Source organism: Ovis aries, chromosome 4 (assembly GCF_016772045.2).
Source record: "Ovis aries strain OAR_USU_Benz2616 breed Rambouillet chromosome 4, ARS-UI_Ramb_v3.0, whole genome shotgun sequence".
Taxonomy (NCBI): Eukaryota; Metazoa; Chordata; class Mammalia; order Artiodactyla; family Bovidae; genus Ovis; species Ovis aries.
The window spans coordinates 63,767,097-63,784,763 of NC_056057.1; the positions used below are offsets into that span (position 1 = coordinate 63,767,097).

General features: G+C 40.2%; 1 protein-coding gene across 4 annotated transcripts in view; it reads right to left on the reverse strand.

Annotated features, from left to right (window-relative positions):
• The window catches only part of NPSR1 (neuropeptide S receptor 1), a 153,300-nt gene that overhangs the window by 28,441 nt on the left and 107,192 nt on the right, over nt 1-17,667 (reverse strand). For 2 of the 4 annotated variants that reach the window (XM_004007904.6, XM_027969108.3), the window contains exons 3-5: nt 15,932-16,035; nt 7,357-7,450; nt 2,162-2,363 (exon numbers count right to left, since the gene is read on the reverse strand). In XM_004007904.6, coding sequence (XP_004007953.3) covers nt 2,162-2,363; nt 7,357-7,450; nt 15,932-16,035 — 400 coding nt within the window. The remainder of the gene's footprint in view (nt 1-2,161; nt 2,364-7,356; nt 7,451-15,931; nt 16,036-17,667) is intronic. The other 2 variants (XM_042248613.2, XM_027969109.3) reach the window with 2 other exon arrangements.

Below are 17,667 nucleotides of genomic sequence, written 5' to 3' on the forward strand. Positions count from 1 at the left end.
TTACTGATACCTTAAGTCTGACAAGGGCTCAGTGAAAAGGACTTTTGAAATCACCCCCTTTAATCATTAAGTTAGACTTTGCGTTTTCCAAGGACACTACAAAAATGCACAAGCTGGACTGTAAGCAAGTTGGAGAAGAGGCAGCTAGAATGAATGGGGAAAATTTCAGACCGTGAAAGCCCTGAGTGAGAGATCTGGCCAGACAGCATGTTGTGAGCCTATACTTCAGGGTTGCATCTACCCTGTGGAACAGGGGTTTGAACTGATTTCAGGAGCTGATGGGAAATCAATCAGGAGAGAAGCAGGGATATTCGCTGCTGCTGAAATCAATGTGTCAGTTGCCTGTGACGACATGATTTGCTTCCTTCCAAATACTTTCTTACCATTGCAGCTGGCCTCTTTCTGTGCTTCTTTAAACGTGGCTGTTACCTAGTTTTGATCGACTGTCTAAATAACTTTCATCTTCCCTTCCAGCTTCCTTCCATATTCAGCTTGGTGAAGAGAAGAGCAGTAAGTTGAAATACACTATAGATACTAACTTGTGGATTCAGCAGAGATGACTGGACAGTATCCAATCTCAGAAAGGCTGAGAGGCTGACCATGGGAATCACTCTGCTCTTGTCTACCTTTGTTGGAAAGCAAGTCATTTCACTTCTTTTAGCTCTAGGTCTACTTGTAAAAAGTTTAGGGGCTGGACCATGTGATGGGTAACATTTTTCCAGCTTTAGCATCTTATGAGACAAAGATGAACAAAGAGCAAGAAAAAGTAATTCCTATAACATCAGAAAACACTTGAAAATATCCAATCACTTAATCCAAGAAATGCATATGGAAACAATGAGATACTTTTTTAAATCTTTGTGATCAGGAAAGATTTAATAAAGAAACGATATCACCTTTCTCTGGGTCAGGGGAAGAAAAATCAGAGCTCTTATTTGCTGTTGGCAGGAATACACATTTTTTTTTATAGGGCAGGTTATGAATATGCATCAAAAGTCTTAAAATGAACATCATCTATGATCTAGCAATTCCATTAGAATGAGTTCTGAGGAAATAATCAGGGACTCATGAATAATTTTAAGTATCAAAATTTTGATCACAGCATTATTTATACTATTAATATTGAAACACAAAGGCTGATCTTCATTTGCCCAGGACAACTTATGTGGCACTTGATAGTAGACTTAGGAACACTCAAGAGGTGCAGAATCAGCAAGTTCCATGTTCGTACTTAACAAGCCAGTTGTCTCCCTGCTGTTCCCAATCCCACCAACCTGTGCTGAGCCACCCTTTCAGAGAGGATCCTGTGATGTGACTAAGGGAGAACCTGCCTTGTCTAGGAGGTTGTGATCTTCTCTACTTAAAGACCATCTTTGGTCCACCATTGGCTGCAGGGCAAAGGGAACATCCTATGGCTTATTTCCTAAGGCCCTTCACAATGAGCCTCACCTTATCCAGAAAGAGCTTATTGCCAACTTCTCTTCCACTGGCACTGCCTGCCTGTCCTTTCCAGTCACCATATACACTCTTATCCCCAGTCACCAGGTAGCCTGTTCTCCCTACCTTCCCCTTCTCCTATCTGAAGGCTTCCCTCATTTAAAGGATGCTTCCAAGGAGTGCTCCCTGCCATTGTTTGACTTCATGGAATATACATGCTAGCATATTTTTGTGTGTACTGTGTTTTCATTTTTGTTTTAAGTTTGTCTGTCTTTTCAGTTATAAGGTTTCTGAAACTGGTACTAGGTCTTATATTTGAAAAGTTGCATGATATAGGAGAGAGAACAGGATATGAAATCAGAAAAACCTGGGGTTAAATCCCATGTTATATTGAGTAAGTTACTTGACTTCTTTGTGCTTGAGTTCTGTCATTTATAAAATGGGGATAAGAGTAGTTATTTCATAGAGTTGTGTTGGATGGGATAATTGTTAGCCACTTTTCACAAGGCCTGCCCCATAACACATAATCAGAAAATGTTACTTCCCTCCTTCTTATTCCACTTTGGAGGAGCTGAGCTTAGCATATGGTAGCTTTACATAAGATCTTGTCTCCTAGCCAGTTCCCCAAAGGACACTAGGAGCAATGAGTGCCTTGGAAGGAAAGAGAACAGCAGTTGGTGAACTGGGAAAGCCCCTGTGTGTGTCTGGCCTGCTGGCCTCTTACCTGATGATTGTCAGGGGGATGAAGTACACCAGGAAGGCCACGATGGTCATGTACGGGGTCCAGTAGGAGTCGTCGGGCCACAGGGCCCAGCACTGCACTTCACCATTGGAAAGTTTCCTTTTCCCAAATATGATAAGAGTAGGAATGGAGAACAGGAAGGAGAGGCTCCAGGCAATTATGATGAGGATCTTGGCCTGCTTTTCTGCTCAAAGAAAAGAGAGGGATGCCTGGGCATCTGGAAACAGTCTCTGGGAGCACACTTGGTATCTGGTGTGGAAAAAGATCGTGGTGGGAGAGGAATTCTAGAACTCTCAGAGCCTCAGTTTCCTTATGCATAAAATGGGGATAATAAGACCTGCATCTAGGGCTGATGAAAGGATTAAAGGGAGAATTTAATCACATAAGCTAGAGCACTGCTTGGCCCAATCTCTCCTCTTCATCTTCCCTGATATACCTGTTTGACTTGAGATGCTGACACATTCCTACAGTACTATGGAGCTCAGTTTGTATCACGTACATTTGATAGGATGCTGTGCAAATGCTTGTCTCTGGTGCCTTGCTCATCCTGAAAGGCAGAGATGGGGCCTTTGATCTGGTTATTATTCTCCTCACATACCTAGCAATATGAAGCACTGTGACAGTGTTTGAAAGCTGTTTGGCAAACGTTCAATAGCCTTCTTTTGTTTGAAGGAACAAGGGAGGAGTGGTATGGCAGAGAAAGAGCAGTGGGCTTGGTTCTGGAGAGCAGAGTTCTTTTAACCAAGCTCTGAAGTCTGGTAGCTCTGACCCCACACACTAGATTTGGGCTCTTTCAGGTGTGATGTTTGACCTTGGGCAAACCACTCAGTCTCAAACTGAGTTCTTGAAAGTGGGATTAAAAAAAATATACACTCTGCTCATCTAACCATGATGGTGTCAGATGGAGACAATTAATACACATGAGAGTGTTCTTTTGAAACAGTTCTTATGATGCGTTCGTTTAAGCTGGTGTTGAAGCTCTTCATCTTCATCTCCACTGTAGCTGTGTTGTCTGTGTTGACTGACCCTGGTGGGCCCCTTCAACCAGGGACAGGACACCTCCCTCCACCTCCCAGCTTTCAAATTGGAAAGACAGTTCATGTCTCGGGGTGAGGGAGGGAAATGTAGAATCGGGACGTATTGTAGAGAGGTGAGTAGGGTGTGATCAGGAAGACTATAAGAAGTGACAACAATTCTAGAAGAAACTAGGGACTCTATTAGAATCTTGAATCCCAAATATTTGGGAGAATAATATCTGGGATTCTGTTCTTGTTGAACTGTCACTCTGAAAAGAGCTATTGGAAAGATTTAGAAAACAGATATAACTGGCACAGTGAACAAGCAGGAACCTTGGGGTAGAATTATAATACGGTCTTTTTAGGTCTTCCCATCATTCCTTTCTCCCTTGCTTTTCGCTTTTCTTCCTTCCTCAGCTATTTGTAAAGCCTCCTCAGGTAACCCCTTTGCCTCTTCCATTTCTTTTTCTTGATATGGTTTTGTTCGCTGCCTCCTGTGCAATGTTATGAACCTCTGACCATAGCTCTTCAGGCACTCTGTTTACTAGCTCTAATCCCTTGAATCTATTTGTCATCTCCACTGTATATTCATAGGGGGTTTGATTTAAGTCATACTTGACTGGCCTAGTGGTTTTCCCCACTTTCTTTAGTTTAAAGCCCAAATTTTGCTATCAGGAGCTGATGATCTGAGCCACAGTCAGCTCCAGGTCTTGCTTTTACTAACTGTACACAGCTTCTCCATCTTCACCTACAAAGAAGGTACATGTATCCAGAGACCCAGTAGGGGTGGGGACTCTACTCCACCTGCTTGAAAACTCAGGAAAGCTCTTTGATATCAATGACTTTAAGTAGTAAACAGTTATAATTAACAGAGTTGTATATTTTAATATCTGGCACTATGTCTCCCTCTTCATTATTGGTTGATGCTTTCCTAAATATTCTCATATTTAATTTTACTGAAGAGCTTTAAAACCGATGACTCCTCTGGAGTTGCTGGCTAAGGAAACTACCACGTAAGTAAAAAGCAGTAAAGCATCAGTAAAATGTGTGCACCCCCCCATTGCTGCTCTCCTTCCTTTGGTTGTGTTGCCATTGCCACGTGCTTACTCAGGCACAGGAGAGTCCCTGCTGGCCTCCACTGGCCCCATTCTCTGTGCTGCTCTGTGGGGAATCTCCTGCCTGCCTTCTCAATCCTGCCCCTCGCCCCTTATATTCCAACGAGCTGGAGCACAAAGAAGGCTCTAGCACATAGTTCCCTCCACCCTGTGCCACCGACTACCTCATCCTATAACCCTGAGGATCTTTTCATCTTCCTGCCAGGCCATGCAGCTTTCCTAGGGGGCTTGGCATCCATGTTATGTTTAATCTGATCCCCATGTGCTGGGAATTCACTGAAGTTTCTGGTCTTTGGATGGCGTCTTTCCTTGGCTTCCTTCCCGGCCTGCAGGTGTCCTCCTATCTGTATGCTCCTTCCAGGGCTTCAGTAGGAATTGGGCGGAGGAAGGGAAAGTGGCTAATTTCTGTTTCCAAGCTTGCATCTTTCCCTGGAGTTATTAGAGGTGATTATTTTCCAAGTGCCCTACATGAAGCCTCTATTAATTTTATAGTGAGGAAATAAATTGCTTTCCATATTTTAAAGAACACTATAATATTCGTTGCTGTCTTTCCTATAATTTAGAGACCAATCCATAATATTGGGCAGTATCTCCCAGAACCAGTCGTATTTTCCATAACCTAAATAGTTGATTTGTTTTTTAGCTAATGAATATGGTTAGACATGTAACTCACCATGTTGCCCCCTTGGCTATGCATCCCAAAGCCTCTACCTCTAGCAAATGTCCTGGGACACCCCCTCACACATTTTCTTATACTTATGTTTTCTTTTCCAATTTCTTCACCTTGAAATACTCTGGTATAGATGTCTTTTTGTACATTGTCTGCACTCCTCCCCAGAGCTTGCTGGGTGTTTATAAGTAGATGGATGAGTAAATGTATCATACTTCTGCATACACATATAGTAAAATGTCTCTCCCATTTACCCCATTTCCTCCCCTACTTCTTTCTCTGCCATAACCACTAGACCATAACAGTGTCCAGAAAGCTTAGTACAGATTGCACATCTTCACATACACACTTACATGCAACCTACAAAAAGCCTTAGAAATAGATATCAATTTTATCTTAAAATTAGTTTCACATCACACTGATGTGTTGCTAGTATAAAAATTACCTAATGGAATGTAAGTCCCTGCGGTCGCTATGGAGATTCCAACTCCCATCCCCAGAGGTAAGTACTAGTTGGTGTGCATTTTTGTGGACAATTGTTTATTATTCTGAGACCTCCCTGTTTCTTGCATTCTTTCCTGCTCTTCTCTCTCTCTCCACACAATATCTAGTGTTGTTTTGAGGTTTTCTTTGTATTAATATTATACTTTAAACATACTGCATGTATATTGTTTTTATTACTCAAAATATGATGCAGACATTTTCATGGTGATGCATATCTTCTCTCCATGGCTCCTACCTCTTCATTGAGAGACAGGATATATAGTACTTGAGCGCACCTGAGCTGAACCCAGACCACCTGGGTTCAAATCCTGCCCCTGCAACTACTAACTGTGATCTTGGGCAAACTTTCTTAACCCTTTGAATTGCAATTGCCCAGACTAAGATGCAAATAGTAATAGAACCTATATCATAGAGCTGTTGTGAGGATTAAAGTATTTAACATATACAAAGAACTTAGAATCATGACTAGTACATAGTACACAATCAGTGAACCTGAACTATTAAAACTTCTACCTAGGGTGCTATCCATTCCTCCACTGAGGGACACTAAGGTGAGCATTGAATTCCTGATATTCTGAGTAATGCTACAATACACAACACATGTGTATATATGCACACATGTCAGCTTTTGTCCAGAGAAGATACCAAGAAGTAGAACTTCTATATCAAAGGGCTGCACATTTTACATTTTAATTAGGTATTACTACGTTGCCATCCAAAGTATCTGTGTCAGTACTGCCTGATGTATTTAACAGTATCTAATGACATTATTGCTACTTATTCTAAAATTCTGCTTGCTCTATTAATTTTGTTTCCTTAGGTGTAAATTCTGCAGATGGTATTTTAAACATATTATCTATTTTGTACAGTTTGGGTTTTGTCACTCTTTTTCATGATATTTGATTGCACCTCATTTTTGTAGACACGATTTCATGTTAGGCTCTCCATTTTATCAGTTTCACAGCCTGCTTGGAAAAGTGAAGTACTTTGGACTCTTATTTGCTTTTGGAGGTCAGAGATGTAAGTGGCCTCTGCCTGTGGGCAGAGCAATGGACAATTAGTCCTGTGACTAGGTATCCACCACCCCTCCAAGGTATCATTGCTCCCCAGGGCCCCACCCTGTCTCTTGAAATCCAGTGTCCCCACTACTTGGAAGCAGAGATGTTCATCCATGCTGCACATCTGGGAAGGGGAAGGACAGCAGGAAGGGAGATGTGCTGTGATAAAAGGTCCTCACTGTACTCCAAGAATCACCCTGCCAGTTTCCCCAAGTCCATCTTGCTCCAGGCATTTCCACCATCTATTTAGGAAGACCTCTGCCTCATTGCTGTAGCATCATCTGTGTGTACTGTGGGTTGTGTGCCTTCAGCCTTCCCGCTGACCCGTCTGCTTCCTTCTTTCAGGGATTTTTCACTATCTCTGGATCAAAGAGGGTTTTCCTTGTTTCCATTATAATTATCAATTTGAAACATTTTTCCAATTATTTCCATGGTTTTGGGGTAAGGAAGGCAAATGCTTCTTCCTGGAAAATAAGCAAGTTGAAGCGGGAGTGTTCCTTAGTTTGGATAGATGTGTGTCACCACTACTCTGAAAAAAAAAAAAAAAAAGCTGGAAGCATTAGTGTCAAGGGAAATGGTCACAGAGTGGGCTCAGCAAAGCATCTTTCCTCATAGTTCTTGACCATCCAGGCCAACTGTCAGCATTTTCCCAGGAAGCCAAGTTTCTTTTCTACGTCTTTTTCGACAGTCAGACTCAAGAAGTGGGGAAGGAAGGGGAAGAAGAGGAGAAAGGGGGAGGAAAAGAGCCATTACTAAGAGGATAATATTAGCAAAAACCCTCACCCAAGGATAGTACTTGGTTGAGCCTGCTCACCTCCTTGCAGGAACTTCATGGGGTAGACGATGGCATGGTATCTGTCTATGCTGAGGGATACCAGGACATAGGTAGAGGCATAGAGCAGCACAACCTGAAGACAGAAATGAGAGGAGGTGAGTGGTTTCATAAAGGTGAGGAAATGCACATCATGGAAAGAAGAGCATTTTGTGGTATTTAGAAACCTAGGCACCAAACCAAGGGCTGGATGAGGTTTGGAGTATGGACAGGAATGCCTGACTCCCGCCAAGGCAGAAGATGGCTCTTCTTGGTGCTGGACTTTGCACTGCTGGCTGTGACAGGTGAGAGTGCCTCCAGTTCTCACTTGCTCACTGTTTCGCTTGGCTTCTTGGAGACTCCACATTTCTCCAAGGATCAGTCCCCCTTGACATTTGTGCGGTACATTTGTTTGTAATTGACTTTTAAAGCTAAACCAATTTTCTCTGCTACAGTTGACATTCCAGAATAATTAGAAACAAACGTTCATTTGCCTTTTATCAACATGAGTTGTTGAAAGATGATAGGAGGGAATCTGGCTTCAAGGAGCCTGGGTGCTGTTTTGAATCATTTATCACCATCTGGGCTGACACTCTTAGAGCTCCTCTTCTTCATCCACTTCTGCAGCAGAGCTGCCCACTAGGGTCAGCCTTTGGGTCCCCTCTTCTGCCTTCCCACCCTCTTCTATTAAGCTTACCCATGTCCTTTAATTATCCCATGTACAGTGGTATTTGCTTACTTTGCAGAGAAGAACATTTTGATTTAAGAGGTTAATATCTCTTCTGTGAAGAGCATACTCAAAAGGTAATTAAATGAAATATATCTGAAAGGATTATCAAGATGGAAAATTTTCAAATAACTTTGAGCCTCATTTCTACCAGGAGTCTAGCCATATCACTACTTTGTAAACTTTTGATCAAATTCATAGTGAATAGAAAGTAGAAAGTAACTCGAAGACTGAAGTCTAAGGGTGAGTGTCTGAATTTCTTCTAAGATGAAATAGGGATAACATGAATTTGTTAAGAACCTTTGTCTGAATTTGTACCATTTTGTTAATTCCCTGCCTCAGAAAAATAATCAGCTACATCAATATTCTTTATTATTTTTATTTCTGTAATGTTGCCATATATACATCCCAGCATCTGTGCTGCAGAAGGTGCCATGGAGAGGGTGTTCTGAAAACTGACCAGAGACTGAAGCCTTCCCTGAGGGATATAAGAAGAAATTCTCATCTTCCTGAGAATCTGATGAGTGATCAGAGAGAAAAACGGCATTCAAGTTTTACAACAGCAACAAAAATAAGACGGCTGTCTCCTTAGAGAAAACTGGGGTTTCTTTGTGGGATCCATGGATTAAGAATTGTTAATGCTGGCCGCACTGAGTTGAGGAGAGGGATGGGAAAGAGAACTCTCACTGGGAGAACTGCATGGGTTAGAATATTGTGATGAGACAGTCATGGGAATCGTGGCATCTGCAACTGTGCTGAGTGAGATGACTGGCTCACACAAATTCAGGACCTGGGGCAAGAGGAAAGCTCACAACAGACTGGCCAGAAAAGCAGGAAGAGTTAATAAAAAGATATCTACTTTTGAGACATGGTCAAAAAGAATATTTAACTTCAGGAACCTTCAAACATCTAGACAGGGTTTTTGTTTTTTTAAAAAAATGTTAAAGATTATCTGAAAGAAATACACCTCAAATTGTCATGCCTCCTCCCCACAAAAATAAATGCCAGGAAACAGAACAAAAAGATTAATGAGTATTGAAAGAAAAATTGTGATTCCAAACTTTGGTAAATATTTTTGTACCAAGGCACAGAATAATTTTCTTACATATAAGTAGAAGGAAAACATCACCTACTTTTGGAAAAAAATCTTTATTGAAGAAACATTTCTGCTGACTGAGAATTGTTTTGAAATTAAGTACTCAAGAAAAGGAAAGGGGATAAAATACGAAAGCCATAGTAAGCAATGAGTCAGAAAAACACAAAATGTTTAAAATAGCTATGAATATCATTACATAATATTTCAGAGAAAATTTGGTGAGTTGGATGAGGGCAGAAAGGAGAAGGAAAGCAATCGCATCAAATTTCTATTTAGATATTTTAGACATCTTTTTTGTTGTTTTAATTTTGATAGAGATGTATTGCACTTTAAAGATAAGCTATGATAGAGTAAAATAGAAATACAGAAAAAAGACCTATTAGAGTCCTATGGCCACCATAACAAATTGCCACAAACACTGTGGCTTAAACCAACATAAATTTATTCTTTTATATTTTTGGAGACCAGAAGTCAGAATCAGTTGCACGGGGTCAAAATCAAGGTGTTGGTAGGGCCACTCTCCCTCTCGAGGCTCTGGGGGAGAATTCTTTCCTAGTCTTCTCCAGCTTTAGGTGGCTACCAGAGAACTCTGAATTGTGGCCACACCAATACCATCTTTGAGCCCATGGTCATAGCGCCCCTTCTGTCTGCGTGTCAGAACTTCCTCTGCTTCCCTCTTACAAGGATGTGTATGTTTGCCTTTGGACTCAATAGTAATAATTATTGAGAGAATTCAGAATAGTCTTCTCATTTCAAAATCATTAAATTAATCACATTTGCAAAGTCTTTTTTGCCATATAAGGTAACATACATAGGTTTCATGTATTAGGATTTAGAAATGTTTGGGGGGCCATTTTTTCAGCCTACCACAGTTATAACCAAATATATAGAAAGGGAAAAAAATGAGTGAATAAAAAATTAACACAGAAAGATTAAAATGGTATGATTGAAATAGTACCAAACACTATTTGTCAAAATAAAAATGAATGGCTTGAGCTCCTCCACTGAAACAAAGATTGTTTACACAACTCTTGCCCAAATCCAACTGTATACTATTTAGAAGGGAAACTTCTAAAACCAAAAGATTATCAAAGTTTAAAAATAGAGTGATGGCCAATGGTATAATGAGCAACTGAAAACTAAAAGAAAGCATTCCTTGCAATAGTACTATTAGACAAATTAAATTCAAAGCAATTAGTACTATGTGGATTGAAGGGATCATTTATATTATAATAGATACAATACCACAATGGCAACAGAATGTCAATGAACCTAAATGTAACATCCCACATTGCAGGCAGACACTTTATGGTCTGAGCCACCACCGAAGCCCAAATGTAACAACAGCATAACACTAAATATAGAGAAACACTGGGCTGGAGGAAGCACAAGCTGGAATCAAGAGTGCCAGGAGAAATATCAATAACCTCAGATATGCAGATGTTACCATCCTTATGGCAGAAAGTGAAGAGGAACTAAAAAGCCTCTTGAGGAAAGTGAAAGAGGAGAGTGAAAAAGCTGGCTTAAAGCTCAACATTCAGAAAACGAAGATCATGGCATCTGGTCCCATCACTTCATGGCAAATACATGGGGAAACGGTGAAAACAGTGTCAGACTTTATTTTGGGGGGCTCCAAAATCACTGCAGATGGTGATTGCAGCCATGAAATTAAGAGACGCTTCAATATTCAAGACATTTTCACATTAGTCATCCCATCTGACACTCTTAACTCTCCTGGGAGGGCTAATATTCTCTCCTTGTAGCTTAGAACTGTGTTTCTCAAATGTGAATGTGCACAGGGATCAACCAGGGATTTGTTGAACTATAGCCCCTAATTCAATAGGCCTAGGGTTGGCCCGAGATTTGGCATTTCTAACAAGATCCCAGGTGATGCCCCTGCTGTAGAGCCATGGACCACCCTTGATTATTGAGAATCAGTGACTCAAAGTTTGTATAGAAAAATGGTGTGAGAGCCAGAACCAGTCGCCTTCTTTTTTCCTTCAACAAATACCAGCAAGTGGTTACTTCGTGCTAGATGTGGTTCTAGGTGCAGGAATGAGTGACATTTAAAATAACCTGACAATGGGAACTTCCCTGGTGGTCCAGTGGTTAACAATCTGCCTTGCAATGCAGGGGACACAGGTCCAATCCCTGGTCAGGGAACCAAGATCCCACATGCCAATGGGCAACTAAGGCTGCAGGCTGGAATAACTGAGCCCGTGCTTTGCAACTAAGACACAATGCAGCCAAAATTAAATAAATAAGTATTCTAAATACCTGACCATGGTATTTAAGCAGAGATGTTACTTTGCCAACAAAGGTCTGTCTAGTCAAGGCTATAGTTTGTCTAGTAGTCATCTATGGATGTGAGAGTTGGACTGTGAAGAAGGCTGAGTGCCAAAGAATTGATGCTTTTGAACTGTGGTGTTGGAGAAGACTCTTGAGAGTCCCTTGGACTGCAAGGAGATCCAACCAGTCCATTCTAAAGGAAATCGTTCCTGGGTGTTCTTTGGAACGAATGATGCTAAAGCTGGAAACTCCAGTAACTAGGCCAACTCATGCGAAGAGTTGACTATTGGAAAAGACTCTGATGCTGGGAGGGATCGGGGGCAGGAGAAGGGGACGACAGAGGATGAGATGGCTGGATGGCACCACTGACTCGATGGATGTGAGTTTGAATGAACTCTGGGAGTTGGTGTTGGACAGGGAGGCCTGGTGAGCTGCAATTCATGGGGTCTCAAAGAGTCGGACATGACTGAGCGACTGAACTGAACTGAACTGAAATATATGTAACTAAAATGTTCAAAGTTCTACAGAGGAAACAGGTACAATAATACATAGGTAGAAATAATTAAACAAACTCTAAGAATGATACACATTATTATAAAATATCTAAGCAGTATTTCAAAAATTAATCATAAACTAAACTATCAAGGAAAAAAACCCTCAATATATTCCAAAAAGTGAAATTTATACAATTCACAAATTTAAAACAACAAGCAATGAAAGCTGAAATTAGTATCATGAATTTTTTTTTAAATACCACTTGGAAATTTAAACACCCTTATAATTAACTTGAGTCAAGAAGGAAATTAAAGTACAATTATAGTCAATTCATAAATGTCAACAATAAAATTTCTACACGTCAACAACATATGGGATACCATTTGGAGAACAGATGGAAGCTTGAGGACATATGTCTAAATTCTCACCATCCCACCCTCAATTCTGACAAAAATGACCTAGCAAATACGAAACCCCCCCAAAAAAAAAAAAATTCTTGTAGAAAAATGAGACTTAAATGCAGAAAACTTCAATTTTTTTTATTTAGAAAAATGCCAGATTGGATTCATTTAAAGTAGAATCTCTGGACTGACTTTAAAAAATCAATATACTTTATCTTTTAGAACAGTTTTAGTTTTACAGAAAAAATTGAGCAGATAAGACAAAGAGTACCCATATTAGCCATGCCGCTCCACCCCCCCCCCCCCCCCACCCCCCCACACACATACTTTCTCTTCTTATTAAACCTTACATTAGTGTGGGTAAATTTTTTAAAATTAACAGACTGATATTGATACATTATGATTAACTGAAGTCCATGGCTTGTATTGAGATTCACTATTTGTGTTGTACAGTTCCATGGGTTTTGATAAATGCGTAATGCCATGTATCCTTTATTACAGTGTTATACAGAAGAGATTTACTGTCCTAAAAATCCCTTGTGCCTTTATCTATTTAATCCCTGCCAATCCCTGGCAACCACTGATCTTTTTACTGTCTGCATGGTTTTTCCTTTTTCAATGTCATGTAGTTATAATCACATAAACATAGTCTTTTTAGACTTGCTTCTTTCAGTTAGCAATGTGCTTTTAAGATTCCTCCACGACTTTTCATGGCTTGATAGCTCTTTTGGTTTATTTATCCATTCAGCTTCTGAGGAGTATCTTGCTCTCAATTTCTTGCAATTGTGAGTGAAACTGCTATAAACATTCTTGTGCAGACTTTCATGTGGATATAAGTTGTCAACTCAACTGAGTAAATGCCTAGGAGCACAATTGCTAGATCTTATGGTAAGAGTATGTTCAAGTTTATAAGAAATTGCCTAACTGTCTTCTAAAGTATACCATTTTGCATTTCCACAAAAGATGAATGAGACTTCCTATAGCTACATATTCTCAGTCCTGCTTGGTATCGTCAGTTTAAAAAATACTGATTTAGCCATTCTAATAGGTGTATAGTGGTATCTCATTGTTTTAATTTGGAGTTTCCTAATGTCTAAGTAATGAATGTTGAAATTCTTTCTATATGCTTGCTTGCCATCTGTAGATCTTCTCTGGTGAAGTATCTGTTCAGGTCTTTTGACCACTTTGATGAGGGTTGTTTATTTTCTTATTGTTATTTGAGGATTTCTTTGTTTCTTTGACTTCCCTGGTGGCTCAGATGGTAAAGCGTCTGCCTACAATGTGGGACACCTGGGTTCAATCCCTGGGTCAGGAAGATCTCCTGGATAAGGAAATGGCAACCCACTCCAATATTCTTGCCTGGAAAATCCCATAGACAGAGGAACCTGGTAGGCTACAGTTCGTGGGGTTGCAAAGAGTTGGACACGATGGAGCAACTTCATTTTCTTTCTTTCACTTTTGTTTCTTTATCAAATATATGTTTTCTATATTTTTCCCAATTCTGTGCTCTATTTTTCCAGTTTCTTGACAGTGTCTTTTGCAGAGAATAAATTTTAAATTTTCATAAAACCCCAACTTTCAATTGTTTCTTTCATGGATTGTGCTTTTGATGTTATATCTAAAAAAAATCACAGAAATATCCAAAGTCCCCTGATTTTCTCCTATGTTATTTTCTAGTAGTTTTATGGTACTTCATATTCCATTCCAGTCTGTGATCCATGTTGAGTTAGTCCTTGTGAAAGGGGTGAAGTCTGAGATTGGATTCTTGCTTATTCTTTTTGCAAATGGATATCCAGTGACTCCAGCAGCATTTCTTGAGCAGGCTATCCTTTCTCCATTGAACTGCCTTTGATCCTTTGTTAAAGATCCATTAGACTTTTTGTGTGTATCTCTTTCTGCACTGTCTATTCGGCTCCATTGATCTATTTGTTGATTCTTTTCCAGTATCATGCTATTTTGATTTTTTGAGCATTTTGTAATTCTTGAAATCAGATAGGGTCAATCTTCCATCCATATTCTTCTTTTTCCGTATTGTATTGACTGTTCTGTGTTTTTTACTTAAACTTTAGAGTTTGTCCATATATATAAAATGACCTGGTGGGATTTTGATTAGAATCGCATTGAATTTATAAGTTGTATTGGCAGAATTGTTATCTTGACAATAGTGAGTCTTCCTATCTATGAACATGGAATATCTATACATTTCAAGATATTGTTTGATTTTTTTTCAGAGTTTTTCCAGTTTTCTTCATATTGATCTTGCACATATTTTGTTATATTTATACCTAAATATTTCATATTTTGGGTGCTAACATAAATGGTACTGTGTTTTAAATTTTAACTTCAAATTGTTGATTGCTGGTATATGAAAAAACATCTGAACTTTTGTATGTTCAGTTCAGTTCAGTCGCTCAGTCGTGTCCTACTCTTTGCAACCTCATGGACTGCAGCACTCCAGGCTTCCCTGTCCATCACCAACTCCTGGAGCCTACTCAAACTCATATCTATTGAGTTGATGATGCCATCCAGCCAGCTCATCCTCTTTGGTCCTCTAACCTTGTTTTCTGCGACCTTGCTGGTTTTCACTTAGTTGTCTGTATAGACAAAGTTATTTGTAAACACAGATGTTTTAAATTTCATCTTTCTGTACCAATCTGTGTAACCTTTTATTTTTTTTCTTGTCATTTTGAATTAGTTGGAACTTCCAGCATGATGCTGAATATGAGTGTGAAAGGAGACATCTTTGTGTTATTTCCAGTCTCAAGAGGAAAGCTTCTAGCTTCTCACCATTAAGCCTGAGGTAGTTGTAGGGTTTTTTTTTTTTTACAGATTTTTGTTATCAAGTTGAGGAAGTTTCTCTCTATACATAGTTTGCTGAGAATTTTTATTGTGAGTGGGTATAGGATTTTCTCAAATGCTTTTTCTGTATCTACTGATAGGATCATATAATCTTTTCTTACCTTTTTATGTTATTAATTACATCAATTGAGTTTTGAATGTTGAACCAGCCTTGCATACCTGGAATAAATCCCATTTGGTCATGGTGTGTGAGGAAATAATGAGATGTCTGCAGTCGGGAGGAAGGCCGTCACCTGACCAGGCTGGTACACTAATTTTCGACTTCCAGCCTCTAGAACTGTGAGAAATAAATTGTTGTTTATAAGCCACCTACTCTGTGAAAGTTGCTCAGTCGTGTCTGACTCTTTGTGACCCCATGGACTATATAGTCCATGGAATTCTCCAGGTCAGAACAGTATTTTTATATCAGCATCCTTGGACTAAGACAGCCAGAATATGTCAAAAAGAATAATAACCCAGAAATTTTACCTAATGCTTAAACTAGGAATGCTTATGTTCTTATTATTGCTTACTTGTGTTTTCTTGATACATGTATTATTTTTAACAAACAAAAAACATGAAAAATATAAATTTTGCTTGTCCTTTCAACTATGAAGAAGTAAGCAATTTGTTGCAGCAAAGTATAGGGTTTTATACTATTTTCCTTATGAAGAATCCAAGAGGTAATTTTGGTGTCAGTTTGCCTCATCATATTTGGAAGGTGCTACATACCTGCAAATAGCGGACCACGCGGCAAACCAGGTCAGGTGCCATGAAGTCTCCAGTGAATCTCCAAATGATATCTGTCAAGATGTTAACCAGTCCTGTGAAAGAATCTAACAAAACACATAAAAGTGGTTGATTTCAGTCTCTTTCAAATTTGCAGCTATGCTACAGTAGAAATGAATTCCTGGAGCCTTTTTTTTTTTTTTTTTCTGATTTATTAGGTGGCAAATGGCTTCCCTGATAGCTCAGCTGGTAAAGAATCTGCCTGCATGGGGGAGACCTGGGTTCTATCCCTAGGTCAGGAAGATACCCTGGAGAAGGGAAAGGCTACCCACTCCAGTATTCTGGCCTGGAGAATTCCATGGACTGTAGCCCATGGGGTTGCAAAGAGTCAGACATGACTGAGTGACTTTCACTTTCACTTTCAATAGAGAAAATGTAAGGCAAAGTAAGAGTTAAATTTTATTATTAGAGTCTGTCATCACTCAGACGCAGCCACTTAGGAAGGATTTTTGTAATGACTGATAAGAAATATTATCATAGAGTTGACCTTTAAAGTCATAGAAGAGGAGTTTAAAAGATGTTTGCTGCTGCTGTTGCTAAGTCGCTTCAGTTATGTCCGACTCTGTGCAACCCCATAGATGGCAGCCCACTAGGCTTCTCTGAAAAAGTTGGCTTAAAGCTCAACATTCAGAAAACGAAGATCATGGCATCCAGTCCCATCATTTCATGGGAAATAGATGGGGAAACAGTAGAAACAGTGTCAGACTTTATTTTGAGGGGCTCCAAAATCACTGCAGATGGTGACTGCAGCCATGAAATTAAAAGACGCTTACTCCTTGGAAGAAAAGTTATGACCGACCTAGACAGTATATTCAAAAGCAGAGACATTACTTTGCCGACTAAGGTCCATCTAGTCAAGGCTATGGTTTTTCCTGTGGTCATGTATGGATGTGAGAGTTGGACTGTGAAGAAGGCTGAGCGCCGAAGAATTGATGCGTTTGAACTGTGGTGTTGGAGAAGACTCTTGAGAGTCCCTTGGACTGCAAGGAGATCCAACCAGTCCATTCTGAAGGAGATCAGCCCTGGGATTTCTTTGGAGGGAATGATGCTACAGCTGAAGCTCCAGTACTTTGGCCACCTCATGTGAAGAGTTGACTCATTGGAAAAGACTCTGATGCTGGGAGGGATTGGGGGCAGGAGGAGAAGGGGACGACAGAAGATGAGATGGCTGGATGGCATCACGGACTCGATGGACGTGAGTCTGAGTGAAATCCAGGAGATGGTGATGGACAAGGAGGCCTGGCGTGCTGCGATTCATGGGGTCGCAGAGTCGGACACGACTGAGCAACTGAACTGAACTGAGGCTCCTCTGTCCCTGGGATTCTCCAGGCAAGAATACTGGAGTGGGTCACCATTTCCTTCTCCAATGCATGAAAGTGAAAAGTGAAAGTGAAATCGTTCAGTCGAGCCGGACCCTTAGCGACCCCATGGACTGCAGCCTACCAAGCTCCTCCGTCCATGGGATTTTCCAGGCAAGAGTACTGGAGTGGGTTGCCATTGCCCAGGGACAGTGTGAGGACCAATATAAGGCAAAACTGAGAAAAGGCAAATATTTATTCCCATGAAGCCTTTCAAAATGTTCCTTTCTGCACCCATCATTTTACAACTTGGACTTCTTGTTACCGCCCTACATGAATTGTGGTCCTCTTCCTCTACTTTCTTCTTCTTTCCTCTACTTT